The 23,321-nt window shown below is 46.5% G+C and overlaps 1 protein-coding gene across 1 annotated transcript in view; it reads right to left on the bottom strand.

Annotated features, from left to right (window-relative positions):
- Positions 1–23,321, bottom strand: part of UBAP1 (ubiquitin associated protein 1) — a 34,091-nt gene that overhangs the window by 2,636 nt on the left and 8,134 nt on the right. The window contains exons 2-5 of the mRNA XM_015824046.1: positions 12,376–12,416; positions 8,943–9,067; positions 6,408–7,304; positions 2,290–2,493 (exon numbers count right to left, since the gene is read on the bottom strand). Of these exons, the coding sequence (XP_015679532.1) occupies positions 2,290–2,493; positions 6,408–7,304; positions 8,943–9,067; positions 12,376–12,409 (1,260 nt within the window). The 5' untranslated portion in view covers positions 12,410–12,416. The remainder of the gene's footprint in view (positions 1–2,289; positions 2,494–6,407; positions 7,305–8,942; positions 9,068–12,375; positions 12,417–23,321) is intronic.

The following is a 23,321-nucleotide window of genomic DNA, read 5'->3' as shown; positions in this document are numbered from 1 at the left end:
TCCATTTATACCCCGCCCTTCTCCCGAGGGACTCAGGGCGGCTTACAGGTAAATAAAAACAGTACAATACAATAAATATCTCTAAAAGCCAAATTAAAATATATATTAAATAACCTGTATTAAATTTGATATTATAAAATCCCTTTAAAATCCCTATAAAATCCCCCCCTAGGCCAATCCCGCTTGATGGAAAAGCCATCAAGAATCCAGAGAGAAATGAGCCGGGACATTTGTTCTGCGAGTCTAATGTCATCTTTTCTAGAGTTGAGCTGCCTGAACTGACCAGGATCTTCTCACCTGATTCTACCAATAGCTCTGAACTGTTTCGGAAAAAGGCTTATGATTTTGCTCGTACCATCCACAAATTTCATTTTCAATGCTATTCCGATTCCCACTTATGTACAGGTAGTCCTTGACTTGCAACAGTTCGTTTAGTGACTGTTCAAAGTCACTAAAACGTGGGTTATAACCGTTTTTCACAGTTGTGACCTTTGCAGCATCCCCGGGGTCACGTGATTAGAATTCAGATGCTTGGCAACTGGTTCATATTTTTTATGACCGTTGTTGTATCCCAGAGTCACGTGATCCCCTTTTGCGACCTTTTCACAAGCAAACTCAATGGGGAAGCCAGATTCACTTAACAACCGGGTTGCTAACTTATCAGCTGCAGTGGTTCATTTAACAACTTTGGCAAGAAAGGTCGTAAAATGGAGTCAAACTCACTTAACAAATGACTTGCTTAACAACACAAATGTTGGGCTCAATTGTGGTCATAGGTTGAGGACTACCTGTAGAATATGAACATGGGGCAGTATCCATCTTCCGATCGAAACAATCATCAGGCGTGATCAGTTCCAAAAATATTTAGCAGAATAACAGAATGACAAGAGTTGGAAGGGACCTTAGAGGTCTTCTAGTCCAGCCCCCTGCTCAAGCAGACAGCCCTATACCGTTTCAGACAAATGGCTGTCCAATCTCTTCTTGAAAACCTCCACTGTTGGAGCACCCACGGTTTCTGGAGGCAGGTTGTTCCACTGGTTAATTGTTCTCACTCTCAGGAAGTTTCTCCTTAATTCCAGGTTGTTTCTCTCCTTGGTTAGTTTGCTTCTTGTCCTGCCTTAACCATGAAAACTGATTGTGTGACTTTGGGCCAAACAACGGGAGATGGTGAGTTCTAGTCCCACCTTAGGCATGAAAGCTGGCTGGGTGACTTTGGGCCAGTCACCAGGAGACAGGGAGTTCTAGTCTTGCCATAGACACGAAAGCCAGCTGGATGACCTTGAGCCAGTCCCTCTCAGCTCAGATCAGGGGTGTCAAACTCAAGTTCATTGAGGGCTGCATCAGCATTGTGGTTGTCCTCGGGGGGCCGGTTAGGTGTGGCTAGGGTGAACGCGGCCTACTGGGTGGGCATGGCTGGAGTGGGTGTGGCCTACTGGGTGGGCATGGCCAGCTCTACATCGTTCGCGTCAAAGGTGCCTGTGGGGGCCTGGGCAGGAGTGGGACAGATCTGAGGGTCTCTGGCAGAAGGGGGTGGGACCAGGGCAAGCGCCAAGGCATGGTCCACTGGAAGAGCCTGCCGAAACCCCTCCCCCGGAGCCCATCAAGCTGGATATGTGAAGTAGGCCAGGGCCATTTGCTGGCCACTTCCAGGCGATGGTGCATTTCTTCATTCCTCACAAAGGATGACACCTCCCCAGCATGCACCCAGGGGGCGGGGCTGACGCGGCAACGGCTGGTTCCTCGCTGTTTTCGGACGGCCTTGTGGAGCTAAGACTGAATCTGTTTCAGCATAGATGGCCACCACAAAATTGTACATTGGCTCCCAGGCAGCCTGGGTCAGGGCCAAGGCAGCGGGGGCCGTTCCCTCACTGTTTCCAGGATGGCTTCACGGGCCACATGAAACCACATCACAGGCCGCATCTGGCCCCCAGGCCTTGGGTTTGACATGTCTGGCTCAGATCATCTCACAAGGTGGTTATGGTAAGGGAAAATAGGAGATATTCACCGCCTTGAATTATTTATAAAAATAGTAAGGGTGGGATTTAAATTAGACCAATAGGTAAGTAAGAAAAATTCTCCCAGGTGTTCCCTCTCTCCATCAAAGCACCATTAAGTTCTTGACCCACTGTCAGCCTTTTCTATGCTGCAAATACCAGGGGGGGTGATGCCAAAATGACAAGGAACAAACTGGGGTGTCACCTCTGAGCACTCAAACCACAGCCAATATTGACTTGGGTGTCACTTGCTCCCTTTTCCCAGATGTATGGACGAGATCTTCCTCTTTCTTACCTGGTCTATGCTCTGCCCCTTCCTCTTCATCGCTTTTAAGACCTCTTCGTAAGAGTAGCCCATGCCCACGACGATTTCGAGATACTCTCGTTCGCTGGAGGACAGGGCCTGCAGCACCTCCCCATAGGCAAAATTGCCGGGCCCTTTTGTACAGCTGCTGGTAGTCTTGGGCACTTGGGAAGTCTGGAAACTTTGGTGAGTTACCTAACAAAAGGGAAAGAATGGGAATGTCTTGAGGGGAAGGCAGAACACCGGCACCGCTCCTAAGTCAAAGTGGAAGCCTTCATCCAGGCATTTTTATCTATCTATCTTATCTTATCATTTATCTGCATAACTATTTATCTCATCTACGTGTCTACTACCTACCTACATCTTCTATTTATCTCTTCTGCCTCCATCTATCTATCCCAGTGGTTCTCAACCTTTTTAATGCCGCGACCCCAACCGGTCGTAAGTCGAGGACTAAACCAGTCATAAGTCGAGGACTAAACCGGTCGTAAGTCGAGGACTTTCCCTGCCCGGGAGCGCCACGCATGTGTGGTTCCGCCCCCTGCGCCGGCCAAGGAGTAGCTGGCAAGCGGCAGAGACAGAGCAGGCCGACCACCAGCTGGCCCAGCCCAAGGGAGGTAAGGCACCCACCGGAAAAGGGGGAAAAAAATGGCGGACAGCCTTGCTTGGCGACCCCCATGAAATGGTCGATCGACCCCAAATGGGGTCCCGACCCACAGGTTGAGAACCACTGATCTATCCAAACTATCTCTCCATCTATCGTCTGCCTATCTCTACCTACCTACATCTCAATTTATCTCATTTACCTGTCTACTGTCTACCTACCTACTTACCTACCAACCATGAACGAGGAAAAGAAACGGAGAAAGCAGGAAGCTGATCAAGATTTGTCCAAAAAGCCTGGAGAACTGACAGTGAAAAAGCCAACCAAAAATAGCCTCCACAAGGTAAAATCACTAGACCAAATCCAGGGGACAAAATCTGACTTTTAAAGAAGCAGCGTCAATAACACCCACAAGAGCCGTGGGATTAGGGCTTAATCCACGTAGGCAGAGCAAAGAGGATCTCTGTTAGGAAAATCCACTCTCCCTTCACTGCAGGTGTTGGGACAACTCAACAATTACTACTTCCCCTGGCCATATCTGGGTATAAGTTACACCACTGTTTCTCAGTCTTGGCAACTTGAAACTCTGGACTTCAATTTCCAGAGTTGAAGTCCACACAACTTCAGGTTGCCAGGATTGAAAAATACTAATCTACACTAGATGATATACCTAAAATTGAAGCACACTGACATGTTTTTCTGTTCAATCTGTCCGAAACCCCAATGGCTCATGTGGCAAAACTGGAGAAATGGGTCTTGCTCAGGGAAGGAAAAGATAAATCATTACAAGGAGTCCTCGACATACGGCCACGACTGAGCCCAACATTTCTGTTACTGAGCGAGACAGTTATCAAGTGGGTTTTGCCCCATTTGACGACCTTCATGCCACAGTTATTAAGTGAATCACTGCAGTTGTTAAATTAGTAACACAGTTGTTAACTGAATATAGTTTCCCCGCTGACTTTGCTTGTCAGAGGTAGCAAAAGGGGATCACCTGACCCAGGGATACCGGGACCAGCGTAATTCTGAGTCAGTTGCCAAACGGCTGAATTTTGATCATGTGACCATGGGGATGCTGCAAGGGTTGTGTGAAAAACAGTCGTAAATCACTTTTTTCAGTGCCGTTGTAACTCCGAATGGTCACTAAACGAACTATTGTAAGTTAAGGACCGGCTGTATTTATGAAACACCTGGATTCAGAGGTGACTAGTGGTATAATCAAGTTTGTTGATTAAAAACAATACAGGCTAGTCTTCAATGTTACTATTCCTCCAACACTGGAGGTTTTTTTTAAAAAGTCTGGACAGCCATTTGTCTGAAATGGTATAGGGTTTCCTGCCTGAACAGGGGGCTGGACTAGAAGACCTCCAAGGTCCCTTCCAACTCTGTCTATTCTATTCTATTCTATTCTATTCTATTCTATTCTATCCCATCCCATATTTTCTATTCTATTCTATTCTATTCCATTCTATTCCATTCCATATTTTCTATTCTATTCCATTCCATATTTTCTATTCTATTCTATTCTATTCTATTCTATTCTATTCTATTCTATTCTATTCTATTCTTTTCTATTCTATCCCATCCCATATTTTCTATTCTATTCTATTCCATTCCATTCCATATTTTCTATTCTATTCTATCCCATTCCATATTTTCTATTCTATTCCTCGATATTCTATTCTATTCTATTCTATTCTATTCTATTCTATTCTATTCTATTCTATTCTATTCTATTCCTCCATATTCTATTCTATTCTATTCTATTCCTCCATATTCTATTCTATTCTATTCTATTCTATTCTATTCTATCGCTATCCCTATTCCACTGACAGTTTGAAGTTACAAAGTAACTAAAAAACAAAAGTGCTGTTGTAACCATTAGCTCTGATCCTATAAAAAAAAAACCCTCAGGATCAGAGCTAACAGCTGACCGATGAAGGAGATCAGGAACCAATGGCAAACAGTTCAATGAAAGGGTTGATACCCTGTGCATCCACTGTAAAACAAATGCTGATAGCATGTATGGGATAATTAAAAATTATCCTTTTTTTAATATGGAAAATGTTGAGTCCCCTATTTTAGCTGCCTTTCTCTGCACTTCTTCCAGCTGCAGGTGTGAAACTAGGGTTTGGGTGGGTACCTGAAAAAAATGGGCATCAAGGACGACCCCACCCCCCCATTACCCTTGAGCTGTGTGAACACACCATTCAGGGCCACCCCCGCCAGGCTTCTGCAATCCTGCCACATCATCTCAGCTGGTTTTGATGTGGGTTTTTTCTCTCTCCAATGAAGTCCTAGTTTTCTATCCCCAGATTTAAAACACACCCAAAATGGTTGCAGGTAGTCCTTGACTTACAACAGTTCGTTTAGTTACTGTTTGAAGTTACAATGGCACTGAAAAAAGTGACTTAGGACCGTTTTTCACACTTACGACCATTGCAGCATCCCTGTGGTCACGTGACCAAAATTCAGAGGCTTGTCAACCGGTTCACACTTATGACCGTTGCAGCGTTCCCCAGGGTCACGTGATCCCCTTTTGCGACCTTCTGACCAGCAAAGGTCAACGGGAGAGCCCGATTCGCTTAACAACCGGGTTACTTAAAAACTGCAATCATTCACTTAACAATTGCAGCAAGAAAAGTCGTAAAATGAAGCAAAACTCACCTAATGAATGTCTCACTTAACAACAGAAATTTTTTTTTTCAATTGTGGTCGTAGGTCGAGAACTGCCTATTATTTTAAAATCTGGAAATCCTCAACGCCCTCTATACTCCAATCACATCAGTCCAAGAAGCCAGAAATATATTTCCCCCAAAGTAACAGGTAGTCCTTACCTTACAACAATGGAACCCTAAATTTCTGGCGCTAAACGGGACAATTGTTAAATGAGCTTTGCCACAACTGTGAAGTGAATCGCTGCAGTTGTTACTAACACAGTTGTAAAGGAATCTGACTTCCCCCCATTGATTTTTGGTCGCAAAAAGGGATCACGCGACCCCGGGACACTGCAACCGTCATAAATACGAGCCAGTTGCCGAATTTTGATCACGTGACCAGAGGGAGGCTCCAACAGCAATCAATGTGAGAAATGGTGAGGAGTCACTTTTCTTTTCAGTGCCACTGTAACTTCAGTCACTAAACGAATGGTTGCAAGTCGAGGATTGTCTGTATTCCATCCCCCGCTTAATTTCAGCCTTCCAAAATTCGGTCCCAATTAGGGAACATGGCTTTATTTAATATACTGCTCACAAAAATAAAGGGAACGCAAACTCCTTCAGTTCCATGTTAAAATGTTCCCTTTTATTTTTGTGAGCAGTATACAAAACAGCCACAAAACAACTTGCTTTTGTCCGGTTTTGTTGTGTGTCTGATTTTTTCCCCCCCTTTGGATTTTGTCTTTTAATCTTTGGAACAAAATAAAAATTGTGAAAGGGGGGGGAATACAGCCCCCCCCTCTTCTCATCAAAGCTCGCGCTCTACCCCCCCAAAGCGCAGTGCTCACCGCTGTGCTCGTAGTGAGGACCGGAATGTCTTCTGTACATGCTACGGAGGTGGGCTGGGAAGGACCTCTGGAACCGGAGGATAACGTTCGGGGGTCCAGGCCGGGGTCCGCACCGAAGGTGGAAACCCTGATCACGTGATGTCCATTCAGTTCATTGGCTTTGTCCGGTAAAGAGCCGAGGAGAGTGCCGTTGTGTGTACGGTAGGCGTTTGCCAGCCTTGCCGTCTGCAGGTCGTTCTCGTCCAGATCCAGCTTTGGAAAGGAGAGGGATTTGATGTTGCTCACCGACGTCACGGGCGAGAGGGACCCTTTGGACGACAGGGACATCTTCTCGTGCCCGCCCAGCTGAGGCAAGGCCACGAGACCGTTGGGTTTGTGCAGAGGCTTGAGGTCCAAAGTCACCCTTTCCAGAGAGGCCAAGACCTCCTGGTCTTGCAAAACCGACTGAGATGCCACTCTGGGCAAGCTGTGGTCGAGCAGCTGGGCGACGATGGGCCCCGTGGCGTCGACGTGGATCTGAAGGATGTTCTTCAGCTCTTCCCGGTCGTCTAAGGTCTTCAGCTCCAGCTTGTCAAAAGGGTCTTCTTCACACTCAAAGTCTGCCGGGTTGAAGTCGGCCTTGGTGTGAGGGGGGCTCAAGACTTTCTGCTTCAGAGCACTGCTGCTGGCTGGGGTGGGAGTAAGGATGGAGTTGTGATGCAGGCCGGCCAGGATGGGGTTGATGGGGAGAGGCAGGGCGGCCCCTGGACCACAACCCTCGGAGAGCTGCTCCTCCGAGGCCCCCTTCATGTTGGCTAGGGCCTCCTTATATTTCCGCTCGGTTTCTTCCTGGACGGCTTGTATTCTTTTAATGTTCTCAGCCCACTCGATGGTTTTCTTTTCCAGTGAGAAGTCATACTGAAAAGAGAGAAAGGAATCAGGGTAACCGGCTGGAGAACCAATGGAAGAGAAGATTCGTAGCTCAGGGTTGAAGTGTGGGGTCGTCGGTGCTTTCTTTTTTTTTTTTTCAATATAAAATTTTTATTATTTTCCAAAAAAAAACACCATCACAAGTATTACACAATATTATATTATATCCCACCCCCCCCGGACTTCCCAAACCAAGTCCCAGACTAATGTTCAAATATAGGTAAACAATTATTAATATCTCTAACTCCACAAACTCTATTTATAAACAATCCATCTCCTCCACAGGTGGCAGGTCGGTGCTTTCTGAACTTGGTTTCCTGACAGAGGTTTCACGACCCAGCTAGGTAACATCATCAGTGCTAGAAGGGAGCGGGGATTGAGAAATGAAGGAGTGGTGGTATAGGAAGAAGGAGAAGAAGGAGGAGGAAGTAAAGAGAGAGAGGAGGAGGAGGAAAAGGAGAGAGAGGGAGGAGTAAAGAGAGAGGGAGGAGGAAAAGGAGAGGGGGAGGATGGGGAGAAAATAAAGGAGGGAGGAGGAGGAGGAGGAGGATTGTGAGGTCCTTGGTGCTCTCTGAGTTTGGTGGTTTTCTTGCAGATGTTTCATGACCCAGCTAGGTAACATCATCAGTGCTAGAAGGTAGCGGGGATTGAGAAATGAAGGAGTGGTAGTATAGGAGGAAGGAGGAGGAGGAAGTAAAGAGAGAGGAGAGGGAGGGAGGAGTAAAGAGAGAGGGAGGAGGAGGAAAAGGAGAAAGAGGGGGAGGAGGGGGAGAAAATAAAGGAGAGAGGGAGGAGGAGGAGGAGGAGGAGAATGATGATTGTGGGGTCCTTGGTGCTCTCTGAGATTGGTGGTTTTCTTGCAGACATTTCATTGTCAAACTGGATAACATCATCAGCATTAGAAAGAAGTGGGGTTTGCTCTCATTTTTATATACTAGTATATAAAATCAGAGCCAACCCCACTCCCTTCTAGCATCGATGATGTTACCTAGTTTGGATGATGAAACGTCTGCAAGAAAACCACCAAGCTCAGAGGGCACCAAGGACCCTGCATTGGAAAACTCTGAGAGCTAAGATATTTCCTCCAAAGGAAAAGCATCTCTTGATAAAGGCACCATCAGATCCTTTTGGGTAGTTTATTGAGAACCAGATAGGGAGCCCTTGTTAAGATAACTTTTGCAAAGACCAAGTATGCCCTCAAAACACCCTGGCTGTGAGGACACCTCAGACCATTTGCCTACCATTCTAAAATCTTCAAAAGAAAGAGGAACTTCAAACGAAAGAGGACCTCTGCCTTTTACTGCAACTTCTACAGACCTTCTCCCTGATGATTAACAAATATATACAGACAACGTGGGCTGCAGATCTGCTGTTTTGTTATTTGACTTCTACAGACAACACAGCAGAGATGCAAACAAAACAAACAGATCTATTTTAAGGAAACGGAAGGAATCGACCCAATGAGGTCAACAAGAGAGGGGCTTTAGACTGAAGTGAGATGAATTAAGGGACGTAAGTTAGAAACTAGCAATCTTTAAATGTACTATTTTTTTTCCTAATTGTGATTCGACAGATTAAACAGGTGGAAGCACCATCTTTAAAAAATGTTCAGAATTTAGGACTCACCTGGGCTTCGCTTATCAGTTGTAGAGATTCTGGCAAATAGAAACCAATGGGCAAGCCAACTTTAGCTGGTCTTCTGAACTTTTCTCCTATCTTAAATGGAACATCGTCAAGGTAGCTGACCAGCCCTGAAAGGAAGAAGACAGACAGTGATTTAGCACAGGGCTTTCCAACCTTTTCACCCATTGTACCACTTTTAGGATATGGCAACATCCGAGTACCACCAGTCGCCTAGCAAGGTGTCAAAAACTTGATGACAAAAAAAAAAAAAAAAAAAGGAAAAAATTAATAAAGTACAGGTAGTCCTCGACTTACAACAGTTCGCTTAGTGACTGTTCGAAGTTACAATGGCACTGAAAAAAGTGCCCCCCAAGCCACAGTCGAGCAAGACAGCTGCCTGCCCACCCGGCGGCGCTCTTCCTCCTGTCTGAGGTTTTCATTGTTGTGAGCATTTCTGTTGAGGATTGGCAGCGGAGGTGGGGTGGGGGGTGTTTGGTTTTTATTCCCCCCCCCCCATCTGCTGGGTGGTTGCAGCAGGTTTTGGTCACTTCACCTGACCCTGGGACACTGTGACCGTCATAAATATGAATCGGTTGCCAAGCATCTGAATGTAAATCACAAGACCCTGGAGATGCTGCAACATTCCAGCTGATTGGTGCTTCTTCTAGGCTCTACCGTCAAGCCCTGACCTTAAAAAAAGTGGATCTGATAATCGGGAGGATTAATTTTAAGCTTTGAACAAATCACAGCACTAACAGGAGACCCAAGGATTTACACTTCCCAGTTGGCAGGCGTATCTTCCTACAAAGGATCTATGAAGAAAGTTGTGGGTGTGGGGGGGGTAGGGTTTACTCCAAACAGCATTCCAGTTATGCACTTTCTGTCTGAAAAGTAAATATCCTAGGAAACTCTCAAAGCTTACTAAACGTTACAGCCCCTACCCAATTAACATAATCCTTGTTAAAAGAAACATTAAAAATCTTGACAGGGCTTGTATGGACTGCAGCTCTCTTATAAATCAGAGCTAAAGTCCTCTAGTCCAGTTGTAAAGTTTGCATGACCAGCTTCCAATGACCTTTACATTAGAAAAAAAAAAAAGAACAGAGTAACAATGAAGGTATATGTGTTACATTCTTCTGAAGGATCATTTTTTCCCCCCCAGTCTTCTCTACCCAACCCACCAGAGTGGAGAGGCAGGGAATGTTATGGATTCCCCTCTCTGAAGGAGGTCCATTTGGTGGGATCAAGAAGAAGGGCCTTCTCTGTGGCGACTCCCTCCTTGTGGAACATCATCCCAGGCTTCCACAGCTCGTGATGCTTTGAGAGAAAACTTTAAGAAATCGCAGTATTTTCTCCTGCTTTTTCCAGACTTTGTTGTTGTTAGTTGCGAAGTCGTGTTCGACCCATCGCAACCCCATGGACAACGTTCCTCCAGGCCTTCCTGTGCTCTACCATCTTCTGGAGTCCATTGAAGCTCAGGCCTACTGCTTCAGGGACTCCATCCAGCCACCTCATTCTCTGTCGTCCCCTTCTTCTCTTGCCTTCCATCTTTCCCAGCATTAGGCTCTTCTCCAGTGAGTCCTTCCTTCTCATTAGGTGGCCAAAGGACTTGAGTTTCAACTTCAGGATCTGGCCTTCTAAAGAGCAGTCAGGGTTGATCTCCTCTAGGACTGACCGGTTTGATCGCCTTGCAGTCCAGGGGACTCGCAGGAGTCTTCTCCAGCACCAGAGTTCAAAGGCCTCCATTCTTTGGTGCTCAGCATTTCCTATTTTCCAGACTAAGGATGCTTATTATGATAAGCAACTAGGCTGTTTCGAAGGTTAAGCCCAGCCAGACTGCACAAATATGCCAGACTGTAACACAAAATGGATATTATGGGCTACCTGTAATGCCTCTTGCCATCTCAAGTGTCTGAGAAGGAGGTGACCCAAGGCAGACCGCCAGTTCTGGCGTTTGGTCCCATCTCAGGAACTGACTTGTAAAAGAGGTTCATTCTCCAGATGTTTGGATTCAACTGACAGATTTATCTGGCTTGAGCTGTTCCCTGTTGTCATTTGATCTCTCAAATCTCAAACTGCTCATTTCCAACCTCTGTAAATTGCTCTGGCAACTTGCACATCTGCAAAACAGTCATCCGCTTCAGTGTAGAGACAGTCCTTGACGTACAACCATTCGTTTTAGTGACTGATCAGAGTTACAACGGCACTGAAAGAAGAGGCTTAGGACCATTTGTCACGCTTACAACCGTTGCAGCATCCCTGCGGTGACGTGATCAAAATTTGGATGTTTGGCAACTGGCTCGTATTTATGATGGTCGCAGTGTCCCGGGGTCACGTGATGCCCCCTTTTGTGACAAGCAAAGTCAATGGGGAAGCCAGAATCAATGACCAGCCACGTGACCAGCTTAACAACTGAAGTGAGTCATTTAACTACTAAGCCCTGGTTGCACAATGGTTGGAACGCAGCACTGCAGGTTAACTCACTGCCCACAGCCGGGAGTTTGAGTCTCACCGGCTCAAAGTTGACTCAGCCTTCCGTCCTTCCAAGGTCAGTAAAATGAGGACCCAGATTGTTGGGGACCATATGTTGACTCTCTAAACTACTTAGAGAGGGCTATAAAGCACTCTGAAGCGGTATATATCCAAAAACAAGACCGGGTCTTTTTTTTTTTTTACCCTCCAAGAGGCACCAGGTCTAATTTTCGGGGTAGGTCTTACCTCACCGACAGCCCCACCCAGCCAGTCCACTTCTTCTGGGGCCGAAGTTCTGCAGCTGCATTCGGGCCTGCATTTTGTAGTCAGGCCTTTCCAGAAGGCCTAAGCAGCCGAGTACCGAGCTATGGATTGAATCCATAGTTTGGTGCTCAGCTGCTGAGGTCTTGCAGAACCGAGCTATGGATTCAATCCATAGCTCGGTTCTCGGCTGAACAGGCCTCCTGGAAAGCCCTGTGGCTGAGAAATGCAGGCGTGGCTGCAGAAGAGGCCTCAGAAGAAGAAGTGGGCCCGCAAGGAGAGGCCTGATGCAAGGTAAGCGGGTGCGGGGCGGGTGGAGCAGCTCCACACCCCCACCCCAGCTTGATTTTTAGGTGTGTGCCTCGCCCCAAAACTAGGGCTTATTTTTCGGACAGGGCTTATATTAGGCCCATCCTCCCAAAATCAAGCTAGGGCTTATTGTTGGTGTAGGCCTTACTTTTGGGGAAACACGGTAAGTCTAAGTGCTATTGCTAGTTCTACCGTGGCAAAACCGGGCAAAACTCACTTAGAACAACTGTCTTGCTTAGCAATGGATATGTTGGGCTAAATTGTCGAAGACAACCAATAAAGCCTATTAGGTTTCCATGAATAATTAAATCCCACGGTCAGAATCCTTCATTTAACCATCACGGAGAAACTACATTCAGAGGGATAACGCATCCAGCCCTTGCCATTCACTTACCGTGAAAATCAGACCCCGACTTCTTAGAAGCCATTGAGAATCTGAAAGACATTTTAAAAAAAGCACAGTTAGCAACCTTCACAGTTATAACACAGCATATGACAAACTCCATTGTAGGTATCGGTTCAGCTTAATGCTTGCAGCAGCCCTGCTTTATATAAGACTGTACGGTTTTGGATTTAACTTTTGACTCTCGGGTATCTGTTTTAACTCTTAAGTCAGATTAAAAGAGCGGTGCTCTGCTCAGATGGCTGATTGGACTGGCCCAGATATCCTGCAAATGAGGTTATTCAAAATTAACAGTGGAGCTTCGCAGCTGGGGACTACGTGGACATGCCCATGTGGCTTTCAACTACGTGCTTTCCACACCCTAGTCCAGTGATGGCAAAGCTATGACAGGTGCGACAAAGATGGCGCAGCCCAATGTTTTAGGGTGATGTGCCAGAGTTCATGTCAGAGCATGCACGGTCTTATTGCGCTGAGATAACCCAGGAATAAACACAGTAAACAGTGGTCTATATTAAATGATGGTTTATCTTACACTATCTATAATATCATATACCAGGAACAATATACATACACGTGTTAATACAGCAGTCTCCAACACACAGCAGTTACAGCAGGAAAAGCGGAAGAGAGAGAACACATCTGCAGATCCTTCCCTTTTATACAAAGCTCTTAAAGAGATACAGTCCCAGCTGGCTCTTAAAGGGACACAGACTCTGCTGAGTCATTCCCAACATTACATCATACATCTTACATCAGCTGGTTAACTTCTAAATCATTACCATGACAGTCCACCAACAGACAACAACGATTCTTGAAAGCACACCCTGTTCTCAGGTGATTTGGGGAGGCTGGCTGAGAATGGGGCCTGCATGTGTGTGAACAGTGCAAGGTGGCCTTTTTGAAAGGCAACGGTGGCAGTAGGGAGGAAGAGGAGGAGGTCTGGCCCTCCACTTCTGGCCCAGCCTCGGGGCTGCTACCAAGTGAAGTTGTTCAGGATGCCTAGATTCAGAAATGGACAATTTGCTGCGGCCAACTTCCTGCTGCCAATTCACCAAGGCCAACTTGCCATGGTCAGTTTGCCACAGAACAATTCAACAATTTAATTATTTAAAATAATTTTTAAAATATTTTGATTTTTGTCATTCACGTTTCATTTTGTCTTTCCTTTTGCATCCTTACTTTAATGACTCTATGTCACCATTTCTTCGATATTAGTGTAACTCTTGTCCTCTGGCGAGTTGGCCATGGCAAATTGTCCCGTGGGGAAATTGACTGTGGCGCGCTGTCCTAGACCTTCTATAATTGTGTGTGTGTGTTTTGTGTGTGTGTGTGTGTGTGTCAGAGAGAGAGAGAGAGAGAGAGAGAGAGACAGAGAGAGAGAGAGAGAGAATGGTATTGCTCTGCAAAGCTGATAACTATAGATAATCCTCAACTTACAACCATTTGCAGAGAGGGAGGGAGGGAGGGAGAAGCAGAGTCAAGTTAGGCATTTTCCAAATTGTTGACACACTGAGCCCAAAAGGTTCACAATCAGTATCCTAGTTGTCAACGCTGCAAATACTGTATATTCTTGCTTTGACAATGTGCAGAACTGTCTGGTATTTATATAGTTAAACCAGCAACCAAGAAAGAGGGAGGAGTATAAGGATAGCAGGGAGAAAGAAACCGGAAGTAAATCACATCTTCCAAGTTGATTGGAAGATGTGAACCATGACCCTACAATAAGGGAGTGGAAATGTTTGGAATGTTATGCCTACGGAAGAGAAGCAGATCTAAGCATTCCTCCATATTGTGCTGACGTATCTGTAACATTAATAAATGCTTTTAGGAGAAAATATGCCTGAAAGTCCTTTTTAGTGTTTCGTTAATCAGACATATGACACTAGTCTAACTTAAAGTCCATCCAGATATCTAGTGGGTTATAAGCTAGAATAACTGAGTTGGAAGGGATCTTGTAGGTCATCTAGTCCAACCCCCCGCCCAAGCAGGAGACTCTACACCAGGGGTCCCCATCTCCCGGTCCGCGGACCACTATCGGTCCACGGCATGCCAGCAAGTGGGCCGAACAAACAAGCAAAGCCCCATCCATGACCTTAAATGGACTCCAGAAGATGGTAGAGGACAGGAAGGCCTGGAGGAACGTTGTCCATGGGGTCGCGATGGGTCGGACACGACTTCACAACTAACAACAACAACAAAGTCAAGGACTACCTGTAATCAGTAAGTGTGAATGGAAGAGCTTCTATCACTTTAGCAAGTACTGTTGTTCAAAGATATGCACATGCAGGCCTCACCATGCTATATTGGCAAGAAGAAGCAAAGTACAGGATTTAATTGAACAGAAAACATTCTGAGAAGCGTTGGTACCTCCGGATAACATAACCACAGTATTAATTCAACATTGCAATAATTATTTTCCCATTAATGTACATGTCTAACTGAACACAGAACAGGCAATTTGTACATCAAATTGCCTCTTCAACAATAGACTGGTTTTAATGCCGCTGAATTGCAAAATATACATATAATAAAAAAAAGTTGGAGGGCTTATAAGAGTAGACACGAAAATAAAAGTAGAAATCCCACTAAAATGGCAAACCAGGGTGGATTTTATTTAAATCGCTGGTCAGGAGGCGTCAACTGAATGCTTTAAATCATGGTTTATTCAGGGTATCGTAATTGTTTCTAGTAAAAATATATTTCTCTTGTCTGATATGACATGAATTATTTAGTGTTTGTGCAGAGAGTTCATTTTCAGAAGTTATTGAACTGTATGCCATACAATTATTTAATCGGGATTTTTTTTTTCATCTTCGTTTTCATTAAAACTTGGAATATGAGTTAGCATCAAGCTAGAGATATCCTGGAGTCTTTAGGAGCTGAATCAGCTCCTTTCAAGAACTGTTGTGAAAGCTATTTTTACCCTACAGCCTAAGAGGGGGGGGAATGATTGCCAGCTTTTAAATTGCATTAATGACCTTGTTTGCCTTGACTTTGGTTCTTGCATCCTTCCAGCAAAGTTGGTTATCGGGGCTGACAGTTTACATTTCACCTCCATATTAGCAAGTGCAAGCAAATAAAACAAACAATTATTGTCATAATTATCTCTTTGACCTCGGTCACGTTTTTTTTAATAAGCACTTAGCACACATTTTCAACTCTGATTCCAAGGGTAAACCTAGATTTAAATTAACCAACTTTGAAATTCTTTATCTACTTTCAATCTTGGCATGAAAAGATCCAAACATCTGGGGAGTTCCAACATATTTAGACTACGGGGATTCTTCCTCAGAACTAGATGGCTGTGTTGCGCTGTTTTTCATTTAAACTATTTCCAATTTAGTAAACTATTTTAAAAAATTATTTATTTAGCTATTTAGCCAATGGTATATAGCAGTGATGGCAAACCTTTTAGAGACCGTGCGCCTTAACTGCAACCCAAAACCCACTTATTTATCGCCGGGCGCCAGGTGGGCGTGGCCCGCTGGGTGGGCGTGGCTGTGGTGGTCATGGCAGACTGGGTGGGTGTGGCCAAGGTGGGCGTGGTCAGCTCGATGTTGCTTGTGGGGAGGGACGCCTGTGGGGGCCGGGCAGGGCTGGGGGAGATCCAGGGGGTCTCTGGCAGGTGGGGCGGTGGGCAGGAGGCTCGTCCTGCGGGGTGAGGTGAGGCAAGGCGAGGCAGGGCGGGGATGCCATTGTCACAGGGCAAGGTGAGGCCGGGGCGGCTGCTGCCTGACACCATCATCCCCTGCACACAGAGGCCAGTGAGTGCATGGGTGCTGGGATGCATTTGGCCATGTGGGACCTCGGCGAGTTAGCGGGCGGCTGGTTGAAGAGGGACGGTTGCCATCTCCGGGGCATGGCACGTGTGCCCACAGAGAGGGCTCTGAGTGCCGCCTCTGGCACGCATGCCATAGGTTCGCCACCACTGGTATATAGGGTCTCCTGCTCAAGCATGAGTTAGGCTAGACTAGAAGACCTCCAAGGTCCCTTCCAGCTCTATTCTTACTGAAACATGGACACAATCATAACTTACTTTAACTATGCTCTATTTGCAAAAGGCCAACATTCCCTTACTTGAAAACATCAACAAATGAGTAATCTAAGTGTGTGATCTTGTACAGCCCAATTTAGCACATCTGATCAGGAAAACTGCAAGTTGTATTTTTCCAAGTCCTCGATTTATGTCCACAACCGAGCCCCAAATTTATGTTACTAAGCAAGACAGCTAAGTGAGTTTTACCCCATTTTACAATCTTTCTTGCCACATTGCTAAGTGAATCGCTGCAGTTGTAAAGTGAGTAGCATGGTTGCTAAATGAATCCGGCTTCCCCACTGACTTTGCTTGTCAGAAGGTCGCAAAAGGGGATCACTTGATCCCGGGACACTGCAGCTGTCATAAATACAAGTCAGTTGCCAAGCCTGAATTTTGATCACGCGACCATGGGGCTGCTGGAGTGGTCGTAAGTGTGAAAAATGGTCATAAGTCACTGTTGTAAATTTGAGCGGTCGCTAAGCGAACTGTTGTAAGTCGAGGACTACCTGTGCTACAAAATTTGCAAGCTAAATAGCCAATAGGAAATAGCCAATTTTATACACCTGATCTTAAAATCAAATTTAAAACAGGCTTGTATTAAAGCATTCTTTTCCCACTTGTTGTGATACAGTCAGAAACCACAACTGAGGCAAACCAGATCAGGGAAAACAAGGAGATGCTCAGCTAAAGCCAGGGTCAGCTTGGTTTCAAAACCAATGACATTTTGCAGCAAAGGTCTGCAGCAACTGGGACAGCTTGTTATTACAATTTTAAGTTGGCACATAAAATATAGAGACAAGCTGTATTTGCTGGACACTTGCTGGCATCCTCCCTCCGTGCGCAAGACTATGTTTCTCTCTATAAATAGGCTGTATGGATAGCTGAAAGCTACACAGGACAGGATGATGGATCACAGCGGAATTTGTGCAGTAGAAGCTGTTTTATTTCTTGTTCCCAAACTCCACTTGAGTCTGGAGAAATAGGAATTATTTTGTCTTTGAACCGTGTCATGTCATAGTTGCAAACGGAAATTTTCCCACTATCCAAAGAACAAGATGCATCCTGTTTCAATAGGGTTGTTATTCCCACAGATTGTCTTTTCTAGTCCTGTCCTAGGCCCAAAAACTGGCCAGGGTGACTTTGGACCAATCACCAGGAGACAATGAGTTTTAGCCCCACCCTAATCGCAAAAGGCTCCTGGCTGATTTTGGGCCAATCACCAGGAGATGGTGAGTTCTAGTCTTGCCCTAGGCAACACAAAAGCCAGCTGGTGGACTTTGGGCCAATCACCAGGGACAGTGAGTTCTAGTCCTGCCTTAGGTATGTAACCTAACTAGGTAGTTTTGGGGCAATCACCAGGAAACAGTGAATTCTACTCCTGCCCTAATCACAAAAGCCACCTGGGTGACTTTGGGCCAATCACCAGGAGACGGGGAGTTTTAGTCCCACCATGGACAGGAAAGCCGGCTGGGTGACTTTGGGCCAATCACCAGGAGACGGTGAGTTCTAGTCCTGCCTTAGCCACGAAAGCCATCTGAGGCACCCAGTCCCTCTTTCTCAGCCCAACCAACCTCATAGGGCTGTTGCTGTGGAGAAAGGAGGAGGAGGAGGAGGTATTATATGTGTTCACGCCTTGAGTTATTTATAAAGTAATAAAGGTGGGATATAAATTAAATAACCTATTATGATAGAATTTTGCTCTCTCTACCCCAGCGGTTCTCAACCTATGGGTCGTGACCCCATTTGGGGTCGATCGACCATTTCACGGGGGTCGCCAAGCAAGGCTGTCCGCCATTTTTTTCCCCCTTTTCCGGCGGGTGCCTTACCTCCCTTGAGCTGGGCCAGCTGGTGGTCGGCCTGCTCCGTCTCTGCCGCTTGCCAGCTACGCCTCGGCCGGCGCAGGGGGCGGAACCACGCATGCGACCGGTTGGGTAGTCCTCGACTTACAACCGGTTTAGTCCTCAACTTACGACCGGTTTAGTCCTCGACTTACGACCAGTTTAGTCCTCGACTTACGACCGGTTGGGGTCGCGGCATTAAAAAGGTTGAGAACCACTGCTCTACCCAATGCAGTATTTTTAAAGCCTCTGTCCAGTTATGCCTCCTTCTAAGCTGAAACAGCTCACAATATACCTCCAGCTTTAAGTTTATCTTGGCTAGCCCGGCCTGGCCCAGGGCATCTCTCAATATAAACCAGGCTCCATAAGGAAGGCCTGCTAGTCCAGTGGTTCTCAACCTGTGGGTCAGGACCCCATTTGGGGTCGATCGACCATTTCACGGGGGTCGCCAAGCAAGGCTGTCCGCCATTTTTTTTGTCCGCCATTTTTCCCCCCTTTTCCGGCGGGTGCCTTACCTCCCTTGGGCTGGGCCAGCTGGTGGTCGGCCTGCTCCGTCTCTGCCGCTTGCCAGCTACGCCTCGGCCAGTGCAGGGGGCGGAACCACGCATGCGCGGCGCTCCTGGGCAGGGAAAGTCCTAAACTTACGACCGGTTGGGTAGTCCTCGACTTACGACCGGTTTAGTCCTCGACTTACGACTGGTTAGTCCTCGACTTACGGTCGGTTTGGTCCTCGACTTATGACCGGTTTAGTCCTCGACTTACGACCGGTTTGGTCCTCGACTTACGACCGGTTGGGGTCACGGCATTAAAAAGGTTGAGAACCACCGCGCTAGGGAGAAGAGGTGGCTCAGCCTCCTTTCTGCTCACTACTTTCAAAGCACGTGGCCCAGTCAAACCAAAGAAAATGACAGCAAGAAGCTAGACGAGAGAGAGGCAAAGAGAAGGCTCTCACGGATGCAATTAAGGACAGAAACACTGGGAAAAGACCCCCCCCCACCCCCTCAACTTCACCCAGAGTTGCTCTTCCTGTTGAAGGAACCATTCCATCCCGCTTCCATCCTCGACTTCCCGCCCATATGCTTTCTTTTTAGATTTAGCCATCAAATCGTTTAATTTTCAATATTTTTTTTTCTACTTATGCTACTTTCGCTTATTCCAGGTGAAATTGATCTTGTGCAGGAAACATTCACTTTCGATGGTCTTCCTTGTTGCGACCCAATTGTGTACTATGGGGAGTCTTCGGTTTACGACTGCAATTGAGCCCAAAGTTCCCGTGGCTAAGCGAACGTGGGTTTCGCCCTATTTTACGACCCTTCCTGTCGCAGTCGCTAAGTGAAACACTGCAGCTGCTGGTTTGTAACAGGGTTGTTAAAAGTGAATCTCGCTGCCCCATTGACTCTGCTCGTCAGAAACTCCCCAAAGGGGATCCCATGGTCCCAGGACACCGCAACTGTCGTAAGTACATGCCAGTTTCCGAGCCTCCAGATTTTGATCACGTGATCATGGGGAGGCTGCAGTGGTCGACCAGTGTGAAAAATGGAAATAAGCTGCGTAAGTTTCAGCTCTGCTTGAATGGTCACTAAACAAATCGCTGTAACTTGAGTACCACCTGTAAAGACTATCTCTTCCTTTCAGCCTCACTGGAGCTGTGTACAAGGCAGCATTCGGTTTCTACAAACCTGATTCAGGGGAAGCGAAACACAATTAGAAGGCCAAAAGCTACGGTTTCCTTCGACAGCCCTTTAACTGTTGTATTTTCACGGGAATCCCTCCATCCATTTGTCAAGTGAAATGAAGTAAACATGGGAACCGCTTTGCTATGTGATAGCGTCCCAGTAGCCCAAACATGGGAGAAACAGGACTGAACTTAAAAGATTCTATTCAGTCTCAGCTCAAAGGCCTTTTTGTTCCCAACCCCAGCCCACGGCAGATTTGGGAGATGTGGTGACTCTCCTTGTAAGTAGGGCTCTTTGTTCTTGGCATACACCCCCAAACCCAAGAATTATGAGAAGATGCCGCTATTCAAGCTATTTCCTGACACTCCTTGGCAGTCCAAACATTTAAAAAAAATAATAAAAGACCAACTGTGGTGCTTAGACTGAAGCTTAGCTCAGTAAACTTTAAATCTCGGTTAGCAAAATCTGTGGTATTCATGCAATAACATTGCACTAAAACAAACCATATTGAGTGAGGACCTGGTCTGTGCAATGTGTGAAGACAATCAACGAGATACCACAAAATACACAGGCCAATGGCTGTATTCACACAACAAGCCAGAGGTTGTTTGGGACAAACCATGAGAATGACGTTTGCTGGTCTAACTCCAATGAACCAGGAAACGTAGGGCAGTCCTGATCTGCTGGAGAACCACCATCTTAAGCCAGGGTTCGTGAACTCATTTTTGTCCAGGATGATCCGTCCCTAACCTTCTTCCAGGCCTCCCAACAATAACCTTGAAGTCACCTCAATTAATTTTGAGCTATCGAACTGTCTCTTAAGGAGAATTTTTAAAAATCCCCGACTTACAATGGTTTACTGACTGCTCCAGGTTTCTGTGGCGCTGGAAAAGCTGACTTACGACCATTTTTCACACTTATGGCTGTTGTAGCATCCCCATGGTGCAACAAAACTCGGGCGCTTGGCAAATAGCATGTATTTATGCAGTGTCCTGAGGTCATGTGATCCCCTTTTGCGATCTTCTGACAAGCAAAGTCAACGGGGAAGCCGGATTCACTTAACAACCGTGTAGCTGACTTAACAGCCGCAGGGATTCACTTAACAGCTATAGCAAGAAAGGTCGTAAAATGGGGCCAAATTCACTTAACAACTGTCTCGCTTAGCAATGGGAATCTGGAGCTCAATTGTGGTCATTAGGTCGAGGACTCCCTGTACTCAGCTCCTTAAATCTTCATAGAGTTTAGGTTTTAAAGTTCTAGTCCAGGGGTAAGCAACCTTGGGCTCTTTTATGACTCGTGGACTTCAACTCCCAGAATCCCTGAGCCAGCATGGCTCAGCTTGGAAACCTCTCCCGTTTCCCTCAGCATGGCTGGCTCAGGAATTCTGGGAGTTGAAGTCCACGAGTCATAAAAGAGCCAAGGTTGCCTACCCCTGGACTAGTTCATCCATCCCCTTTATGAATCTTCAATCTGTTCTAATTTCTCTGAAACCTTCTTGAAGTGTGAGGCTGAAAATTGGACACAGTCATCAAGGTGGCACATTGATACCAGTTCAACAGTCCAGGTTATTTATCCGTTCTCCTCCTTTATAGCCTTCCTTTATAACCTGTTCCTCTTTCTATTTACTGTATGTGTCCTTCCCTCCACCCTCCTCAAATCAGCACTTAGTGTTTCCCCCCCACCCTTTGTAAGCTTGCTTTTAATACTACCTCCTTTGAGAAGGAGGATATTCCCCTAGCGTGAGATCCTGTTTTTTACTACAACTGAACTTGTTAAAATCTACTACCTCTACAGGTTTGACATGTAAATGAAGACTCAATCATCCAGGCCAAAAGTATCTAAAAAAGGGTTAAATCATGGCAGCTGGACCAAAGTTTATTAAAAAGAAGACAACTCTGCCTACCCAAAATTTTCATTTTGACTGAAGAAGCTAGCTGGATGAGTAACGAAACGTCTCGGTTTTAGTAAACTTTGGTCCAGTTGCCATGGTTTAACCTTTTCTTTTTTTTTTGATATCTGCAGGTTTAAGCAAAATCAAAGTGGTACGCTGTTAGGGTTAGGTAAATGCTAAATACTAAATTCAATAAAATGTTTCCATGGACTGCCTAGGAAATGCTCCTTTACAGAATAATAAGAGTTGGAAGGGACCTTGGAGGTCTTCTAGTCCAACCCCCTGCTCAGGCAGGAGACCTATGCCAGTGGTGGCGAACCTATGGCACGCGTGCCAGAGGCGGCACTCAGAGCCCTCTCTGTGGGCGCGCGCACCATGTCCCAGAGATGGCAACCATCCCTCTTCAACCAGCTGCCCGCTAACTTGCCGAGGTCCCACGTGCCCGGATGCATCCCAGCATGGCTGGTTTCCCTCCCTCTCCCCCCGTCCCATCCCTCCTGTCCTCACATGCTCTCCTTTTCCTGGGCAAGACCCACTGCATCGCGTCCTCAGCTGTCAGCCGGCCGTCTAGCTCAGAGGCGGCTTCTCTGAACTGCTGCTGGTGGGCTGCAGAGCCCCAGTGCGCCGGTCGAGGGGCTGGCAGGCTGTGGCTGCTGACAGACACTATCAGCCCCCATATGCTCGCTGGCCTCTTTGTGCAGGGGCCAATGGTGTCAGGCAGCGATCGCCCCGGCCCCTGCTTCGCCTTGCCCTGCGACAATGGCACCCCCGCCCTACCTCGCCTTACCTCACCTCGCAGGACGAGCCTCCTGCCCACCGCCCCACCTGCCAGAGACCCCCTGAATCTCCCCCGACCCTGCCCAGCCCCCACAGGCTTCCCTCCCCACGAGCAACATTGAGACCACGCCCACACCCAATCTGCCATGACCACAGCCACGCCCACCCAGTGGGCCACGCCCATCTGGCATCCGGAGATAAATAAGTGGGTTTTGGGTTGCAGTTTGGGCACTCAGTCTCTAAAAGGTTCACCATCACTAACCTATGCCATTCTGGACAAATGGGTGTCCAGTCTCGTCTTAAAAATCTCCAGTGATGCAGCACCCACAAGCTCTGAAGGCAAGCTGTTCCACTGATTTAACTGTACTAACTGTAAGGAATTACCAAGGCATTTACCTCAAGGGATGTTCAGAAAACCTTTCACCACCTTGAACAACGAAGAATTTGAAGAACAGGCATGAGATCGATAACAGAGGCGCGGATTTGAAAAGGCCTACGGCACTAAGTCAGCATAGTCCAACTCTTCAAATGCAAGCTGCCATATTTCATGAGACTTGAAAGCTGATGGGCAAAAGCATCAGGCAGATCAAAGGAAAAGCAGGAAGAGCAAAGGTCCCTGACCCACCTCCTTTCTCCCCCGTAAAGGAATATGGAAAGCACCTTAGGAAAATATATGAAATAACTGTTAAGGAGGAACTTGCAGAAAAGATTACACAATT

The sequence above is a fragment of the Protobothrops mucrosquamatus genome, unplaced genomic scaffold, assembly GCF_001527695.2.
Source record: "Protobothrops mucrosquamatus isolate PMUCROS unplaced genomic scaffold, P.Mucros_1.0 scaffold2095, whole genome shotgun sequence".
Classification (NCBI taxonomy): Eukaryota; Metazoa; Chordata; class Lepidosauria; order Squamata; family Viperidae; genus Protobothrops; species Protobothrops mucrosquamatus.
The sequence above is the reverse complement of the archived record's forward strand: the minus strand, read 5'-3'. Positions and strand labels throughout refer to the sequence as shown.